General features: G+C 58.7%; 2 protein-coding genes across 3 annotated transcripts; one reads left to right on the top strand and one right to left on the bottom strand.

Moving 5' to 3' along the window:
• Window positions 1-91: 91 nt before the first annotated feature.
• RPL36A (ribosomal protein L36a) lies at window positions 92-2020 on the bottom strand. Its single transcript, XM_051630773.1, has 5 exons — window positions 1930-2020; window positions 1553-1658; window positions 1245-1312; window positions 244-366; window positions 92-161 (listed from the first exon to the last, which is right to left on the bottom strand). The coding sequence occupies exons 1-5, from the start codon at window positions 1930-1932 to the stop codon at window positions 141-143; spliced, it is 321 nt and encodes a 106-aa protein (XP_051486733.1). The 5' UTR covers window positions 1933-2020; the 3' UTR covers window positions 92-140.
• BTK (Bruton tyrosine kinase) lies at window positions 1502-13688 on the top strand. Of its 2 annotated transcripts, none has more exons than XM_051630767.1 (20): window positions 1502-1534; window positions 3431-3509; window positions 5351-5533; window positions 5651-5749; window positions 6014-6082; window positions 6645-6726; window positions 8074-8202; window positions 8303-8370; window positions 8905-9086; window positions 9388-9450; window positions 9713-9767; window positions 10092-10174; window positions 10273-10400; window positions 10552-10626; window positions 10955-11126; window positions 11398-11614; window positions 12254-12318; window positions 12784-12902; window positions 12997-13154; window positions 13290-13688. In XM_051630767.1, exons 3-20 carry the CDS (start codon window positions 5393-5395, stop codon window positions 13359-13361), a joined length of 1977 nt encoding a protein of 658 aa, XP_051486727.1. In that variant the 5' UTR covers window positions 1502-1534; window positions 3431-3509; window positions 5351-5392; the 3' UTR covers window positions 13362-13688. The 2 variants fall into 2 exon arrangements, with proteins under 2 accessions (XP_051486727.1, XP_051486726.1); XM_051630766.1 differs by lacking the exon at window positions 1502-1534 and adding an exon at window positions 2328-2442.

Below are 13688 nucleotides of genomic sequence, written 5' to 3'. Positions count from 1 at the left end.
GAGGAGCTCCCAGCCATCAGCAGGGTGTTTCCAAAAGCCTTGCTGTTCATTCTCTAAGCAGCTCTGCATGAACACAAAACCAAGCAACAGATCACTTCCAAATATTTTAATGTGGTCCATAACAATGAGCAGGATGGAGCTTAGAACTGGATCACCTGGCCCTGTAAGAAGGAAGAGAAAGCAGGAGTTTATCCACCACTGGAAGCTGCCAACCTTCCTTGGGAACTCATGGTACCAACATACCTTTCTCTTCTTGTCTCCTCCCAGTTCAAAGTGCTTGCACCTCTTAATTGCCAGCATCCTCTTGGACCTGCAGTTGGGCTCCACACACTCCAGCCTCAACACAATCTTCTTTGTGGTCTTAGCCTGGGAGGTGAGGAGCACAATCAACAAAAAGTGCACAAGCAAATTCCTCCTCTCAGGAAAAACTTATCTGCACTCCTGAGGGTTCAGCAACTTGTTCTCTGAGTGTAAAGAAAAAGCCTGCCAACAGCTGGCAGGAACAGGAAGGCACCTTAAGGACCATGTCAGGAGCGTAGTGGATCTGCACCTTCTCCATAAAGGAGACTGGCAAAAGCATCCAGTGGGGCAGGGCTGGAAGGGAGCCTGAGCCAGTCAACACACCAAGAGCAGGCACTTGTGCAGCTTCTGAGAACAGCCTGTCACTGCTGGGGGGAAGTTCAGCAGAGAGCAGGGCAGAAGAAACACCTGAAAGCAGCACAAGGGCCAGACCTGCCCTGACAGGAGCAGCAACACAATGTACCCATCGTAGACCTGCAGCTCCTGACAAGTGCCATTAAAACCAAAATACAACAGAGGGGAGAGTTCAAAGCTGCAAGGGCCCTGCAGAAGCTGGACAGAGCTGCAACCACCAGTTAAAAGCCTCGGCCATATAATGCTGACTGGGAAGAAACAGGACTGCAGCTGGCAGTGTTACAGGTGGAGAGTGCCAAAATGAGAGAGCAGGACAGCTCCTCTGTGTACCCTGCTTGCAGAAGCATTTTCTGCAAGGCATCCCTGCTTCCTGGCAGAAAGTCAACTTGAAAAACTGTTGTCCCACTTTTTTCTTCTTGCTGCAAGACTTCCTGACCATCTACAGCAGAACACCAGGGTTTTCCAGCAATGAGCTGAGCAGCTCTGTAAGTGTAACTGAGCCCTTCACACAAACACTTTTAACAAATCAGCCCACGAGGGTTTGCTTCCCTGCAAAGAAAGGTCCTCCTTCCAGGAGCAGCAGCACTCACCTTCTTACGGAAGATGGGCTTTGTCTGGCCCCCATAGCCACTCTGCTTCCTGTCATAGCGTCTCTTTCCTACAGGAGGGAATGGATCTGGTCAGGGAATAGCTCAAGACCTGCCAACAAGCACAACTGGCACCTACCAAACCGCAAAAGACCTCAGTCTGCATCTGCACAACCCATGAGAAGCAATCTCCCCCCTCCTTCTCCCACAGCTCGACCCACAACCAACACCCTGGAGTGCTGACCACCACGACCACCCCGGGCCCCACGGAAGTTCCCCCGGGCCGTGTCCCGGTGCGCACTGGTCCCTACCCTGGGCGTAGAGGGACTCCTTCCCCTTCTTGTACTGGGTGACTTTGTGCGGCTGGTGCTTGCCACACTTCTTGCAGTAGGTCCGACGGGTTTTCGGGACGTTCACCTGGAAGGGCAGGGAGCAGTCGGTCAGCACGGCAGGCAGCCGCGCGGGGAGCTGGAGACACGCCGCCCCGCGCCCCGGGGCCCCGTCCTCTCCCCTCGGGCAGGCCCAGCGCCCCCATCCCGAGCCTACGGCCTCTCCCTCGCCGCCCCGCCCCCGTCTAACCATCGGCCAAGCGCCCAGAGCAGCGGCCAGCGTCTGTGGCGGCCGGAGCGAGCCGCCGCGGGGGCGGATGGCAGCAGATGGAGCCGAGGCCGCCGCCGCCGGCACTCACCATCTTGCCCGCCGCGGCCCGAAGAGAAGGCGTTCTCCGGAACCGGAAGCAGATGGGAGCGGGGATCGGAGAGAGGAGGGGCGCAGGGCGGGAGAGGGAGGCGCCGGGCGGGCACTGCCCCCTGGCGGTGGGAGGAGAGCGGGCTGGCGGGGCTGCGGGAGCGGGCGGGGGGTGCGGGGGGTGCGGGAGCGGGGGGTGCGGGGAGCCGGGGCGAGCTGCCAGCAGGGAGGTGGCGGTACCCCCGGCGCCATGCCCAGGCTCCCCGTCCCCTCCGCGAGGGGCAGGCCCCGGTGGCCCCGCAGAGGTGTCCCGGCTGCCTCCGGGAGGAAACGCAGCTGCTGCTTTTGAGTCACGAACCAAAAAAAAAAGGGGAACCGAAAGGGTGGGGTGGGGTTGGCCGGCCCCGTCCTTCCTCCCTGCCTCCCCGCTGCCGCAGCCGACCCCAGGGCTGGGCTGCTCGGGGCGGCGGGCGCGGCGGGACCCCGGCTGCCGGGGCGGCGGCGGGAGGGCTCGGTGAGTGCGGGGGGGCCCGGCCCGGGGGGCGGCGCGGCGGGGAGCACGAGGCCGGCGGGGTCCCGGGAGCCTCCCCCGGGCCGCCTGCTCGTGGCCTCGCACCTCTGCTCGGCTCCCCGGCCGTGCCAGCGGCCCCGCTGCTTGGCGGGGTGCGGCCGCGGGGCCGGGACCAGGGACGCGCTGCCGAGCCCGCCCCGTCCTGCCGCCCGGGCAGCGCTGAGCGGCTGGAACAGCTGCCGGGGGCCACGCTGCTGGGGTGTCTGGGGTGGGCTGGGGGTGCTAAGGGACCCCGCGGCTGCCCCGCAGCAGGAGGGTGCAGGGGTGTGCGGGTGCCAGGGGCTCTGGGGCTGCAGCAGAGCACAGGATAGGGGTGCTCCAGAGCAGGGAGCTGGGGTGCTGGTAGTGCCTCTGAGCGCTCCTTGCTCGTCCCGGTCTGTGCTGCTGGGGCGCAGCTCTGGGTTTGTTCCCGAGTCTCTCCCATGCAGGAATTTCCCCCCTTTGAGCCTCCCGCCCTTTATTTTTGTCACCCTCCAGGCTGCACCTGAACCGCGGGGGCTGTGGCGTATGCCATTCCCAGACACCCTGTTGCCCTTCCCGGTTGCCCCGAGCATTCCAGCCGCCATCAGCCGGCGGTGGCAGGGCGCGGGCAGGGCACACAGCCCGCCTGCGGGGCGCGGGCCCCCTGGGTGTGCAGCCCCGCAGGTGCTGGTGTCAGAGCCCCGTCCTGTGACAGGGGCAGGAAGTCACATTAGCGGGACACACACACACACACACACAGAGGACATCCTTCCCCCCACCCGCGGCAGCTCTGCTGTCACAGTGCTCAGCCATGGCTGGCTGCAGGGGGGACTCTCGTGGGGCACTCGCCACCCAGGAGGACAAGCAGGGAGAGAGCGGGGCAGGTGGCAGCGGTGGGGAGAGGGAGGCTGTGCCATGCTGGGGCAGAACAGCCCTCTGAGATCCTCCTCGCTGTTTCCTCTCTTGACAGATCTGTCCCAGCAGACACGGTGAGGACGTGTCCCATCTGGCCGGAGCTGCTTGTGGTGACCCAGCTACTGGGACAGAAGGTAAAGCTTCTGGGGAACCGTCACTGCAGTTGAGATGGGCTGGAGCCCAGGGCTGCTCTGCTCAGCTCCTGTGTCTGTGCTGGGGAGGGGGGGGCAAGGGGAGCCGTCCTTCTTTCGGGACACAGAACCAGCAGCCACATTTTAGATCTGAGGAAATAGACACGGGGCTACAGGTGGATGCTGGAGTCCCTGTGGGCTCACTGGCCACACCAACAACCTGCCCTGTTCCCAGCAAGGACCTCAGTTTCTTCCTCTTCAGTCCTGGATCAGCCAGTGGAAGAGTCGGACTACTTATTTTTTAAGTTTTTGGTGTTGTTTTGTTTTTTTTTTAATCCACCCAAACAAGCCAGAAAGGCCAGAGCCATGAGGGCCACAAGGGGAGGGAAGGGGGGACCCTGGGGTGGGGGAACCCTGCTTATCCCCAGCCTCTCTGGCTATAGCCACAGCAGTGGGGCAGGGGCAGGATTGCAGCAGCAGGATCTGTGCTGACAGGGTCTGGGCACCACCAGTGGATGGGGGCTGCCCCTGCTCCTGCCCCCAGGCTGAAGCATGCCCTGGAGAGTCTCTGCCTCTGTTGCAGAGGAAAGGAGAGGATTGCAACAACATGGAGCACAGCAGGTGGGACCAGCTCCTGGCATCCTTAATCCCCACCTGGTCCCTGTCACCAGTGAGCCAATGCCTGCCCTCCTGCCTGGGGGAAGCAGAAAGGCTGCCCAGCCAGGTAGCAGGGGACTCAATCCCAGACCCTGGCCCACCTCTGAGCCTCCTCTGGAGGAGATGGGCTGCAGGCAGCAGGAGGGGAAAACAGCTCCTCCCAGCTTGCCCTCCAAAGCTGTGTTTGTAGGAGAAAAAAGAACAAGGTGGAGGTGAAGGAGGAGCAGAGGGTACGTAGGTGATTGGGGCAGGAGACATGGAGAAGGGCTTCAGGGGATCCCAGTTCAGCAGTGGGTCCGGGTAGCTCAGCAGCTCCAGGCTGAAATCAGGTGTTGTTTGCAGCCCTCAGAGGAGAAGCCCCCAGCTCCAGTTGTGTGGCTTTCTGTGGTGCTGGAACTGTCTGGGTGTCACAGTGCCCAGCTGCAGCATGGAGGGCTGGGGTGGATTTCCAGCCCTCGGAAGGCAGGACAGCAGTGGGACGCAGGGGCTTCATCTGAGCCCTTTCCTGCCCTGACCCTCTCATGAAAGGCTCAAGAAGGAGAGGAGAGCTTCACTGCAGAGGGCTGGGGGAGGATTTACCCCCTCTGGTTGCTGGATGGAGACAGCCCTTTGAGCCTGGCCCCCCACAAGCTCAGAGCTTGAGCTTTGTCCCTGCACTCCTGCAGGCTCCATGGATACAAGGGTGACTTTAGGACTGCTCTGTGCTGCTGGCAGCACAGCACTGGCACTTTTGGGACCTACCCAGACCTTTTTAGGGCCTGTCCTGCTGCAGCCTTTCCTTGCACACTGAGCTGTGTGTCCCCGGGGCATGGGGAGGAAGCTGCCCACGCAAACACACACACCATGTTGGAGGGGCGGGGGGAACCTGCTGGTGTCTCTGTGCTCCTCCCGCCACACTTCCCGCCTCCCCAGCTCTCTCCCTCTCCAGCTGTCTGTCCGTCTGTGCTCCCGGGCCCCTTCAGCATCTGCTGGGAGCCCAAGCCAGCTGGGTGGTGGCTTAGTCTGCAGCCTGGTGTCGGAGAGGGGACCGGAGAGGTCACATTGAACTGCCCACACATCTCCTCTGTGGGGATCCCAGCTCCCTGTGACTGCCTCTCAGGCAGAGGGTAGAGTGCACCTGGGTGAGATCCACCAGTGGGCAGGTTTTTGGCTGAGCAAGCCCCGTGTCAGTGTTGTCCTGTCCACAGCAACGCATCGACCGCAGCACGGGGGAGGCTGTGGGGGCTAACATGGCCAGTGTCATCCTGGAGAGCATCTTCTTGAAGCGCTCGCAGCAAAAGAAGAAAACATCTCCTCTCAACTTCAAGAAGCGCCTGTTCCTGTTGACAGAGAGCAAGCTGTCCTACTATGAGTATGACTTTGAGCGGGGGGTGAGTCTGCAGCCCCAGTAGCCTGCCCAAAGAGTGGTTAGATAGGGCTGGTGGCTGGCTGGAGTTTCCCCAGCTCTCCACCTTTGCAATCACTTGAACTAAGCCCATCTCTTACAGCGCCGGGGTAGTAAGAAGGGCTCAGTGGACATAGAAAAGATCACCTGTGTGGAGACAGTGGTGCCTGAACACAACCCTCCTCCTGAGCGGCAGGTCCTGGTGAGGAAAGTCCCAGAGTTCCTGCTTGTATCTCCCTGTCCCCTCGTTGGGGAAGTAGGGACAGTTTCCCTGCCCTGGGGTGGTAGGAATGGGGGGTGGCCCTGCTTGGCATGGAGGGCTCTGCATCCACAGCCCCTGCCAGACCAGGAGTCTGGCTTGATGCAGGACAGGGGAAGCAGGGGGATGCCAAATGCTGTGGGTCCCAGGGGGCATGTCAGCAGCCGAGCAGCAGGATACCAACATCCATCTCTGTCTCTCTTACAGAGGAAAGGAGAGGACTGCAACAATATGGAGCAGATCTCAATCATTGAACGGTTCCCCTACCCCTTCCAGGTGAGTCCTCATCGCACCCCCTTGGACAGTCTGCTCTGCCTGGCTGCAGGGTGCTGGGGGGAGGACCCTAGAGGGACCTGGGGCCAAACACAGCATCGCTGTCCTGGTGCCAGGTGTCACCCAGCCATGTGGGGACACCCTGCTGCTGTCCACACTGCGTGGGGCAGGCAGGTGAGCCTCTGCAAGCCCCAGGGAGTTGGACATCTCTATTTAAGGGGACTGCTTAGATGGAAACCTGCTTCTGAGCTCTGTCCTGCCCCTTTCAGTCCCCTGGCTGATGCTGGAGGGATGCTGTCTGACGGCTGCCTGCTCAGCCCCCAACCCAGCTGCCTGTCCCTGCTGGCACCCAGTGCTGCCCCCGATACCCTGAAAGTCAGAGGGGGAAGTGGAAAGTCTTGGGGGAGGGGGCTTATTTATAACCTCTCTGTCACGGTCCTGTGAGCACCATGCAGGGCCAGCACAGCTTGTGCTCTGCACCCGCTGCTTGGGGTGGCCACAAGCCCCTGCCCCCACCCTCCCTGGGAGACCCCCAGGCAGGACACGGAGCTGTGTGGCCCTGCAGGTGGTGTATGACGAAGGGCCCCTCTACGTCTTCTCCCCGACGGAGGAGCTGCGCAAACGCTGGATCCATCAGCTGAAGAGTGGTGAGTCTGGGGGCTCTGTGGCTCCCTTGGAAAGCAAACACCAGCCATCAGCTGTGCGTGCAGCGTGGCCCAGAGCCTCAGGCTTCCGGGGGCTGTCTCGTGGTTACGTTATCCCGTGTCTACAGAAGAGCTGATCAGAACCTTCTTCTGTGGCAAGTGCTGTGCCCCCACACGCATGCTGCCTAACATCCCTGAGTTGACACCAGCCACTCCTGCCTGGGGGAGGTGGACATTCACCTCTTGACCCCTGTGACTTCTGCAGCACCACTACCACCTTGGCTGAAGCTCCTTGCCCTCTCATGACGCTGGTTCAAATTAGCTCAAGCAGGTTCAAGAGTTACTGAGGGCAAGAGGGAACAGCAGATGTGGCCAAACAGCAGAGCACGTGTTGCAGGAGCACTGTGCAGAGAGGCTGGGGTGCTTGCAGCCAGATGAAATCTGCTGGAGCTGCCTGTTTATGTCCCTTGGTGCATGTGTATCTTTCTGTGGCTTTGTGCTGTTGAGGCGAGATTAGCTGCTCAAATTGACACAGGGAAGTTTGCCCAAGTGAGGCGGAAGCAGAGCAGGCTGATAATGAAGAAGTCAGTTATTTCATGAAAGCCCTGCTGCTCTGCTCCAGCAGGCAGCCAGCCCACTTCCCTGCTTTGGGAGGGGAGCTGCTGTGATAGCTGAAGCCAGCGTAAAATCCACAGGGAAAGGGGGAGACAAAACGCTGTCCTTTTGCTGCCAGGATGCCCTTATCTTGCTCCACCAGAGAAGGGGCTCTCTCTCGCCTGCAGAGCTGCTGTGAGCCAGCAGTGTGTTGTGGTGATGTTGGGGCACTTCCAGTTGTCCCTCTAGCTTGGGGAGGTGTATGAAGAAGCTGGTCAGCACCTGCCTGGCAAGGGAGCAGTCTCCCAGCAAGGGAAGTCTCTGAGCCCTGGCACAGCACTGGTCTCCCTCCCCACTTCTGAAAAAAAGGGTTCAAAAGAGCTGCAAACTGTAGACCTCAGCAGCCCCAGAGATTGTTTGTTTCAGCTGGCAGGGGGGTTGGTCACAGCAGGACCTGTCTCTCCATGCATGCTCGTGTCCCTTCACAGAGCTGCTGAAGAGCTTTGATCAAATCTGAGAGGAAAGGCCTGGCCCTCCTTGAGCTGAGGGTTTTGTGGCACAGGGTTTGCACGGCTGCAGCAGCAACACAAGTGATGAGCTGAGGGAAACCCGAGCAGCAGGCCCTCATGTGACTGTATCAGTAGCACAGCAGAGGGTGAAATGATTTAATCATCTGCCCTCAGGGAGCAGAGAATTCTCCACAGCGGGCTGGGGACACAGCCCTGGGTCACACATGTCTCCCCTCCTCTGCCACAGTGATCCGGTACAACAGCGACCTGGTACAGAAGTATCACCCCTGCTTCTGGATCGATGGCCAGTACCTGTGCTGCTCTCAGACAGCCAAGAACGCCATGGGCTGCCAGATCCTCGAGAGCAGGAATGGCAGTAAGACACCTGGCACCCTCCCCTTGCCCCAGCCCCTGGGGATCACCCCAGCACCATGCCAGGGAGCTCTGCTAACCTCAGTCACTCTTCCATTCTGAAGGTTTAAAAGCTGGGCGGTCGCATCGCAAGACAAAGAAGCCTCTTCCCCCCACTCCTGAGGAGGATCAGGTAGGGACCAGCCTCAGCATGTGGGTTTGCTCCAAGGTGCATAAGGAAAGGTTCTACCTGGTAAAAGCCAACACATTCAATGACTAACAGGGCATTGCTGAGAGATGTACAGGCTAGGGCTCTGCTCTGGAGAGGGGTGTCAAGATGGTGCCGTAAGGGAGGAGGAGGTTGAACCAGGGGATGGAGCCCAAAGGCCTGGAGGAGAGTCAAATGATCTCACCCCTGGTTTCCCCAAGGGGAGCTGGGGGGATAGAGTAGCCCTGATACAGGGTTGGAGGAGTAATGAGTTAAGGCAAAAGGTAGAGAGAAAACACCTATATTTAGTCAGGACAAGTCTTCGAGAAGGAAATGTGGCAATTAAAAGCACTGGGGGGAGATTGGTCTCCTGGTGGAGATACACGTGAGAGCTGAGACAAACACTGTGCTGACCTGGCCTGAACCCACTGCCATGCCAGGTCTGGGGAGGGTCTCACCTGGAAAACAGTATGTCTGTCAGCCTCACCATGTCCCATGTTCTCCCTCATTCTGGGGAAGATGGTGATGAAGCCCCTGCCCCCTGAACCAGCCCCCAGCACAGCAAGTGAGATGAAGAAGGTGGTGGCCCTCTACGACTACCTGCCAATGAACGCACAGGACCTGCAGCTGCAGAAGGGTGAGGAGTACTTCATCCTGGAGGAAAGCCACCTGCCCTGGTGGAAAGCCCGTGACAAGAATGGGTAAGAGCTCCCACTGCCCATGGCACTCACCTCACCACAGTGCCCTCTGCCAGTGCTAAGGTACTGGTGTGCAAACACACCCCTTCAGCATCCCAGAAGCCAGGACAGGCTGCCCATCTGGGATAGCACATGAGGAGGGTGAGGGAGACTGAAGCAGGCTGTGGTGTCAGCCCTCCCCAGGCATGAACTCAAATGAGTTGGCACCAAGGTTTTTAAGCCTGTTTTGAGCCTTCTGGGACAGAAATCTGCTTTCCCCTTAGCCTCCTCCATCAGTGTATGACCAGCCCGTTTCCTCCTGCAGGCGGGAAGGATACATCCCCAGCAACTATGTCACTGAAACCAGCAATTCCCTGGAGATCTTTGAGTGAGTAAGAGAAGGCACAGGGACGTGGCAAGTTGCACTTGATCAGAGACTTCTTACATTCTGTTCTGTTACCCTATAAGCCTGTGAGCCCAGCCTGACTGGGTCACTCTCCCTCCTACACACTCTTTGAGACTCTCTGGCCCTGTGACAGCCATCCCTGCCCTGCTCCCTGCACCACCTGTCCTGGCTGGGCCAGGGTCAGACAAAGCTGGGGACAGCTGTGGCTGTGGTCATCTCCCTGATGGCTGTGTCCCTGTTCCAGGTGGTACTCGAAGAATATCACTCGGAGCCAAGCAGAGCAACTGCTGAAACAGGAGGTAAGTGTTGGCTCCGGAGGCTGTGTCCTTTCTCACACCAGCTCTCCATGGGCTGCTGTCACATTGTGTCCAGCCTGGGACCCAACCTTGGCTTGCACTGGGAAGGGAATGTTGCCCTAATAGCCCCAGGATTCATTTCTATCCCAGCATGACCTCCTGGCAGGCACTTCAGGAGGTGCTGCCCCCAGACATGGACTGGATCTAGGACTCCTCTGACTTTTTCCACCCTCTCCAGCCATGCTTTAATCTTCACTCACCTTAGGTCTTGCCTGCTAGAGTCATGTCTCCCCACAGCCACCTTGTTGTCTCTTCTCTCTGTTCTAGGGCAAAGAAGGGGGTTTCATTGTCCGGGACTCCACCAGCAAGACAGGAAAATACACTGTCTCTGTCTATGCTAAGTCCTCTGTGTAAGTGGATTGAAAACCAGCTTGTTCCTACCTCAGAGGGCCCCTCAGGCCCTCTGCCTGTCTTCCCCATGCTGCTGACCCCACTGTTGTCTCTCCAGAGACACCCAAGGCACCATCCGCCACTACGTTGTGTGCTGCACCCCCCAGAACCAGTATTACCTGGCAGAAAAGCACCTCTTCAACACCATCCCAGAGCTCATCACCTACCATCAGCACAACTCTGCTGGTCAGTGTCTGGGGGACAGAGTGAGGCCAGCAGTGTTTTTACTGACATGACAGTATCCCCACCTTCCTGCACTGAAGGCAGGAGGCTGCTTGTTCCCTGCTGGAATGTGGCAGGTAAGTGTGGTGTGAGGATCTACCTTTTTGTGTTTCAGGGCTTATATCCAGACTGAAGTACCCTGTGTCTCAACACAAGAAAAGTGCTCCCTCCACAGCTGGCCTTGGCTATGGTAAGCTGGCCTGGGCTACCTCACAGTTCCCGGGTTGCAGGGTCTGTCTTTACTGGCAATAAATTTCTGGGGCTGGGATCCTGCCTGTCCCATGACAGGAGGGCTCACAGCCTTTCCAGGAATCACTTCCCAACACTCAGTGGCCCTCTGGTGCTACTTTGCTCCCCATTCCCTGGAGGAGCAGGTCTCAGATTTCATGGACTTTTTGGGATGATTTTTCAGGCAGCACATGCTCATGAGCTCTTCTTGGGCTCGCTGGGTCAGATGACTGGGAGCACCCTGCAGGGATGTCACCTGCACCCACATTTTCTCACCCTCTCTGTCCTAGGGTCGTGGGAGATTGACCCAAAGGATCTAACCTTCCTGAAGGAACTGGGGACGGGGCAGTTTGGCGTGGTGAAGTATGGGAAATGGAGAGGCCAGTACAACGTGGCCATCAAGATGATCAGGGAGGGCTCCATGTCAGAGGATGAGTTTATCGATGAAGCCAAAGTCATGATGTAAGTGGTGAGCAGCCTGCAGGTCAGTGCTGGATGTGCCTTGCCAGAATGGCTGCACTCCTGGGGCATGTGGAGGGACAGTCCCAGGCAGCTTCACACTGCAGAATGCATCTGAGAACCTTCTGCCTTTGTGCTGATTCCCTGGTGAGCTTTTCCACCATTGGCTGGGCCAGAAGCACCTTCTCTTCCCAAACACTCTTTAGTCGCGGATGCTTCTTTTGCTGCTTGGCCTTCCAGATGCTCAGAATTTCTCTCCTTGTCCCCAACGCAGGAACCTGTCTCATGAGAAGCTGGTGCAGCTCTATGGGGTCTGCACCAAGCAGCGTCCCATCTTCATCATCACTGAGTACATGGCCAATGGCTGCCTCCTGAACTTCCTGAGGGAACCTCGGCGGCGGTTCCAGCCTGCTGAGCTGCTGGAGATGTGCAAGGATGTTTGTGAAGCTATGGAATACCTGGAATCCAAGCAGTTCCTGCACAGAGACCTGGTAGGGCTGTGGCTGAAGGACACATCTCCGGCTCAGTGACAGCCATGGCATGTCCTAGACAGGGTCCAGCTAGTTCATCAACATGAGGAGAGGCAGCTCTGCAGTGTTCTCTGCAGAACATCCCTCTAGGCTTCCCTGCCCACCTGAGTATGGGCAGGATGCTCTAAAGTCACTGTTCTGCAGTGAGTTGGCAGAGATTTCAGAAAGGGCAGGACTAGGTGGCTTTCCAGGGGATGAGAAATGCACTTGTGGCTAGGGCAGGGTTCGTGTTTGGCAGCACAGGCAGCACCAGTGGCTCATCAGTGAAAAGGGACCTCTTGAGCCTGCAGTTTGTCAGGTCTTGGGCTGGCATTGCCAGCTTGCAGTCCTGCTAGGTGCCCTGCCTGATCCCCTCCTGCTGCTGCTTTGTCCAGGCAAAATCCCACCAGATAAACCCCTCCATAGATAAACAGAGGCCTAGAGGCCTTTCTTGCTGTCTTTTCTGACAGCTTTGTAGTTTGCCCCAATCCTGGTGAACCTGCAGGACAAAGTGAGGCAAAGTGTTAAGTGGGCAGGGGCAAGATGAAGTTCCAGATGGTAGAGGGAGGTGGGAGAGGTAGAAGCAGGTAGGAATGACTGTCTTCATCTCTTCATCCACAGGCTGCTCGCAACTGCTTGGTGAATGAACAAGGAATAGTCAAAGTATCAGATTTTGGCCTTTCCAGGTCTGGTAGATACATCTGTGTCACCTTCCTGTCTCAATCCCCCATTTCTTTCATCAGTCTTTTCTGTAGTTTAGTCTTGCTCCCCACCATCCATCCAGCTCTGTTTTTCCTCTGGATTTCCTGTCTGTCCACTTCATGTATACGGTTCAACCTTCTGCCCCTCTGCTTTCCACCATCCCTTTCTTACTTCCCCTGTCCCCTTTCCCCCTCTTTGATCCTTCTTTGCCTCTAGTCTCCTGGCTGCAGCTTTCTCTCCACATCCCCTTTTTGCTGTGCTTCTGTGTCAGCCTGTCCCTTCCCCAGCCTTGGTTAACATACACTTGTTTGCAAAGGGACATTTCTGCCTGTTGAAACCCATGTGGAGTGCAAGCTCTGGTCACTCTGAGAGTTGTCAGTTCCTTTTGGGCTTAGGAGAGTGAAACGTGAAATCCAAACCTGGCACCCTGATCTATTTGTCTGCTGCAGGTACGTTCTAGATGATGAGTATACGAGCTCTTTGGGCTCCAAGTTCCCAGTGAGGTGGTCTCCCCCTGAAGTGCTTCTGTACAGCAAGTTCAGCAGCAAGTCTGATGTCTGGGCTTTTGGTAAGAGCATGACACTCGAGATCAGGAGGAGAGGGTGCCCTGACGACAGCGAGCTCCTCTGCAAACTGACTGTCCCTGCCGTTCCCTGTAACAGGCGTTCTGATGTGGGAAGTTTACTCTCTGGGAAAAATGCCTTACGAGCGGTTTAATAACAGTGAGACAACGGAGCACGTCATCCAGGGCCTGCGGCTCTACCGCCCACAGCAGGCCTCGGAGCGGGTCTACGCCATCATGTACAGCTGCTGGCATGAGGTGAGTGTTTCTCCCCCCTGGGTGCTCCCCAGCCGCTGCCCCGCGGGGACCCGCCGGGGCGCTGCGGCTCGCTGGGGCCGGGCAGGGCGGCGGGGCAGCCCCCGGCTCCAGCAGGGCTCCCCGCTGCCCCGGCAGAAGGCTGAGGAGCGCCCCAGCTTCACCGCGCTGCTGGGCAGCATCCTGGACATCACGGATGACGAGCCCTGACCCCGCGCTGGGCCCGCCCGGCCCGCTCACCCTGCCTGGCGCTGGCGGCTGGTTCGACGGGGCTGGTTCGACGGGGCTGGTGCTGCCTGCCCGCCCGCCCGCCGGGACGGACCTGCGCACCGGACGGGACCTGCGCACCGGACGGGACCGCAGCACCGCTGTGGCGGACACGGCGCGGCCCCCCGACCCCCGGCAAGCTGGAGCCGCAGGGACCCTCACGCCCACCACCCATCAGCGGCAGGGCCGTGACAGCCACGGACAGAGGCGGGGCCCGCGGTGGCCCCGGTGCCGGCAGCCCCGCGGGGCCGGGCACAATAAAGGGCAGCG

This window comes from Apus apus, chromosome 12, assembly GCF_020740795.1.
Source record: "Apus apus isolate bApuApu2 chromosome 12, bApuApu2.pri.cur, whole genome shotgun sequence".
Taxonomy (NCBI): Eukaryota; Metazoa; Chordata; class Aves; order Apodiformes; family Apodidae; genus Apus; species Apus apus.
Note: the sequence above shows the minus strand (reverse complement) of the source record. Positions and strands in the feature narration are given on the sequence as shown.

Excerpts from the sequence above, each read along its gene's own strand:
- RPL36A (XM_051630773.1), bottom strand. Across the intron at positions 367-1,244 it reads AGCCCATCTTCCGTAAGAAG|GCTAAGACCACAAAGAAGAT; the intron begins GTGAGTGCTGCT and ends CTCACCTCCCAG. Across the intron at positions 162-243 it reads GAGGAGACAAGAAGAGAAAG|GGCCAGGTGATCCAGTTCTA; the intron begins GTATGTTGGTAC and ends TCCTTCTTACAG.
- BTK (XM_051630767.1), top strand. The coding sequence starts at position 5,393 with ATGGCCAGTGTCATCCTGGAGAGCATCTTCTTGAAGCGCTCGCAGCAA. Across the intron at positions 6,083-6,644 it reads GGTTCCCCTACCCCTTCCAG|GTGGTGTATGACGAAGGGCC; the intron begins GTGAGTCCTCAT and ends GTGGCCCTGCAG. Across the intron at positions 12,903-12,996 it reads GTCTGATGTCTGGGCTTTTG|GCGTTCTGATGTGGGAAGTT; the intron begins GTAAGAGCATGA and ends TCCCTGTAACAG.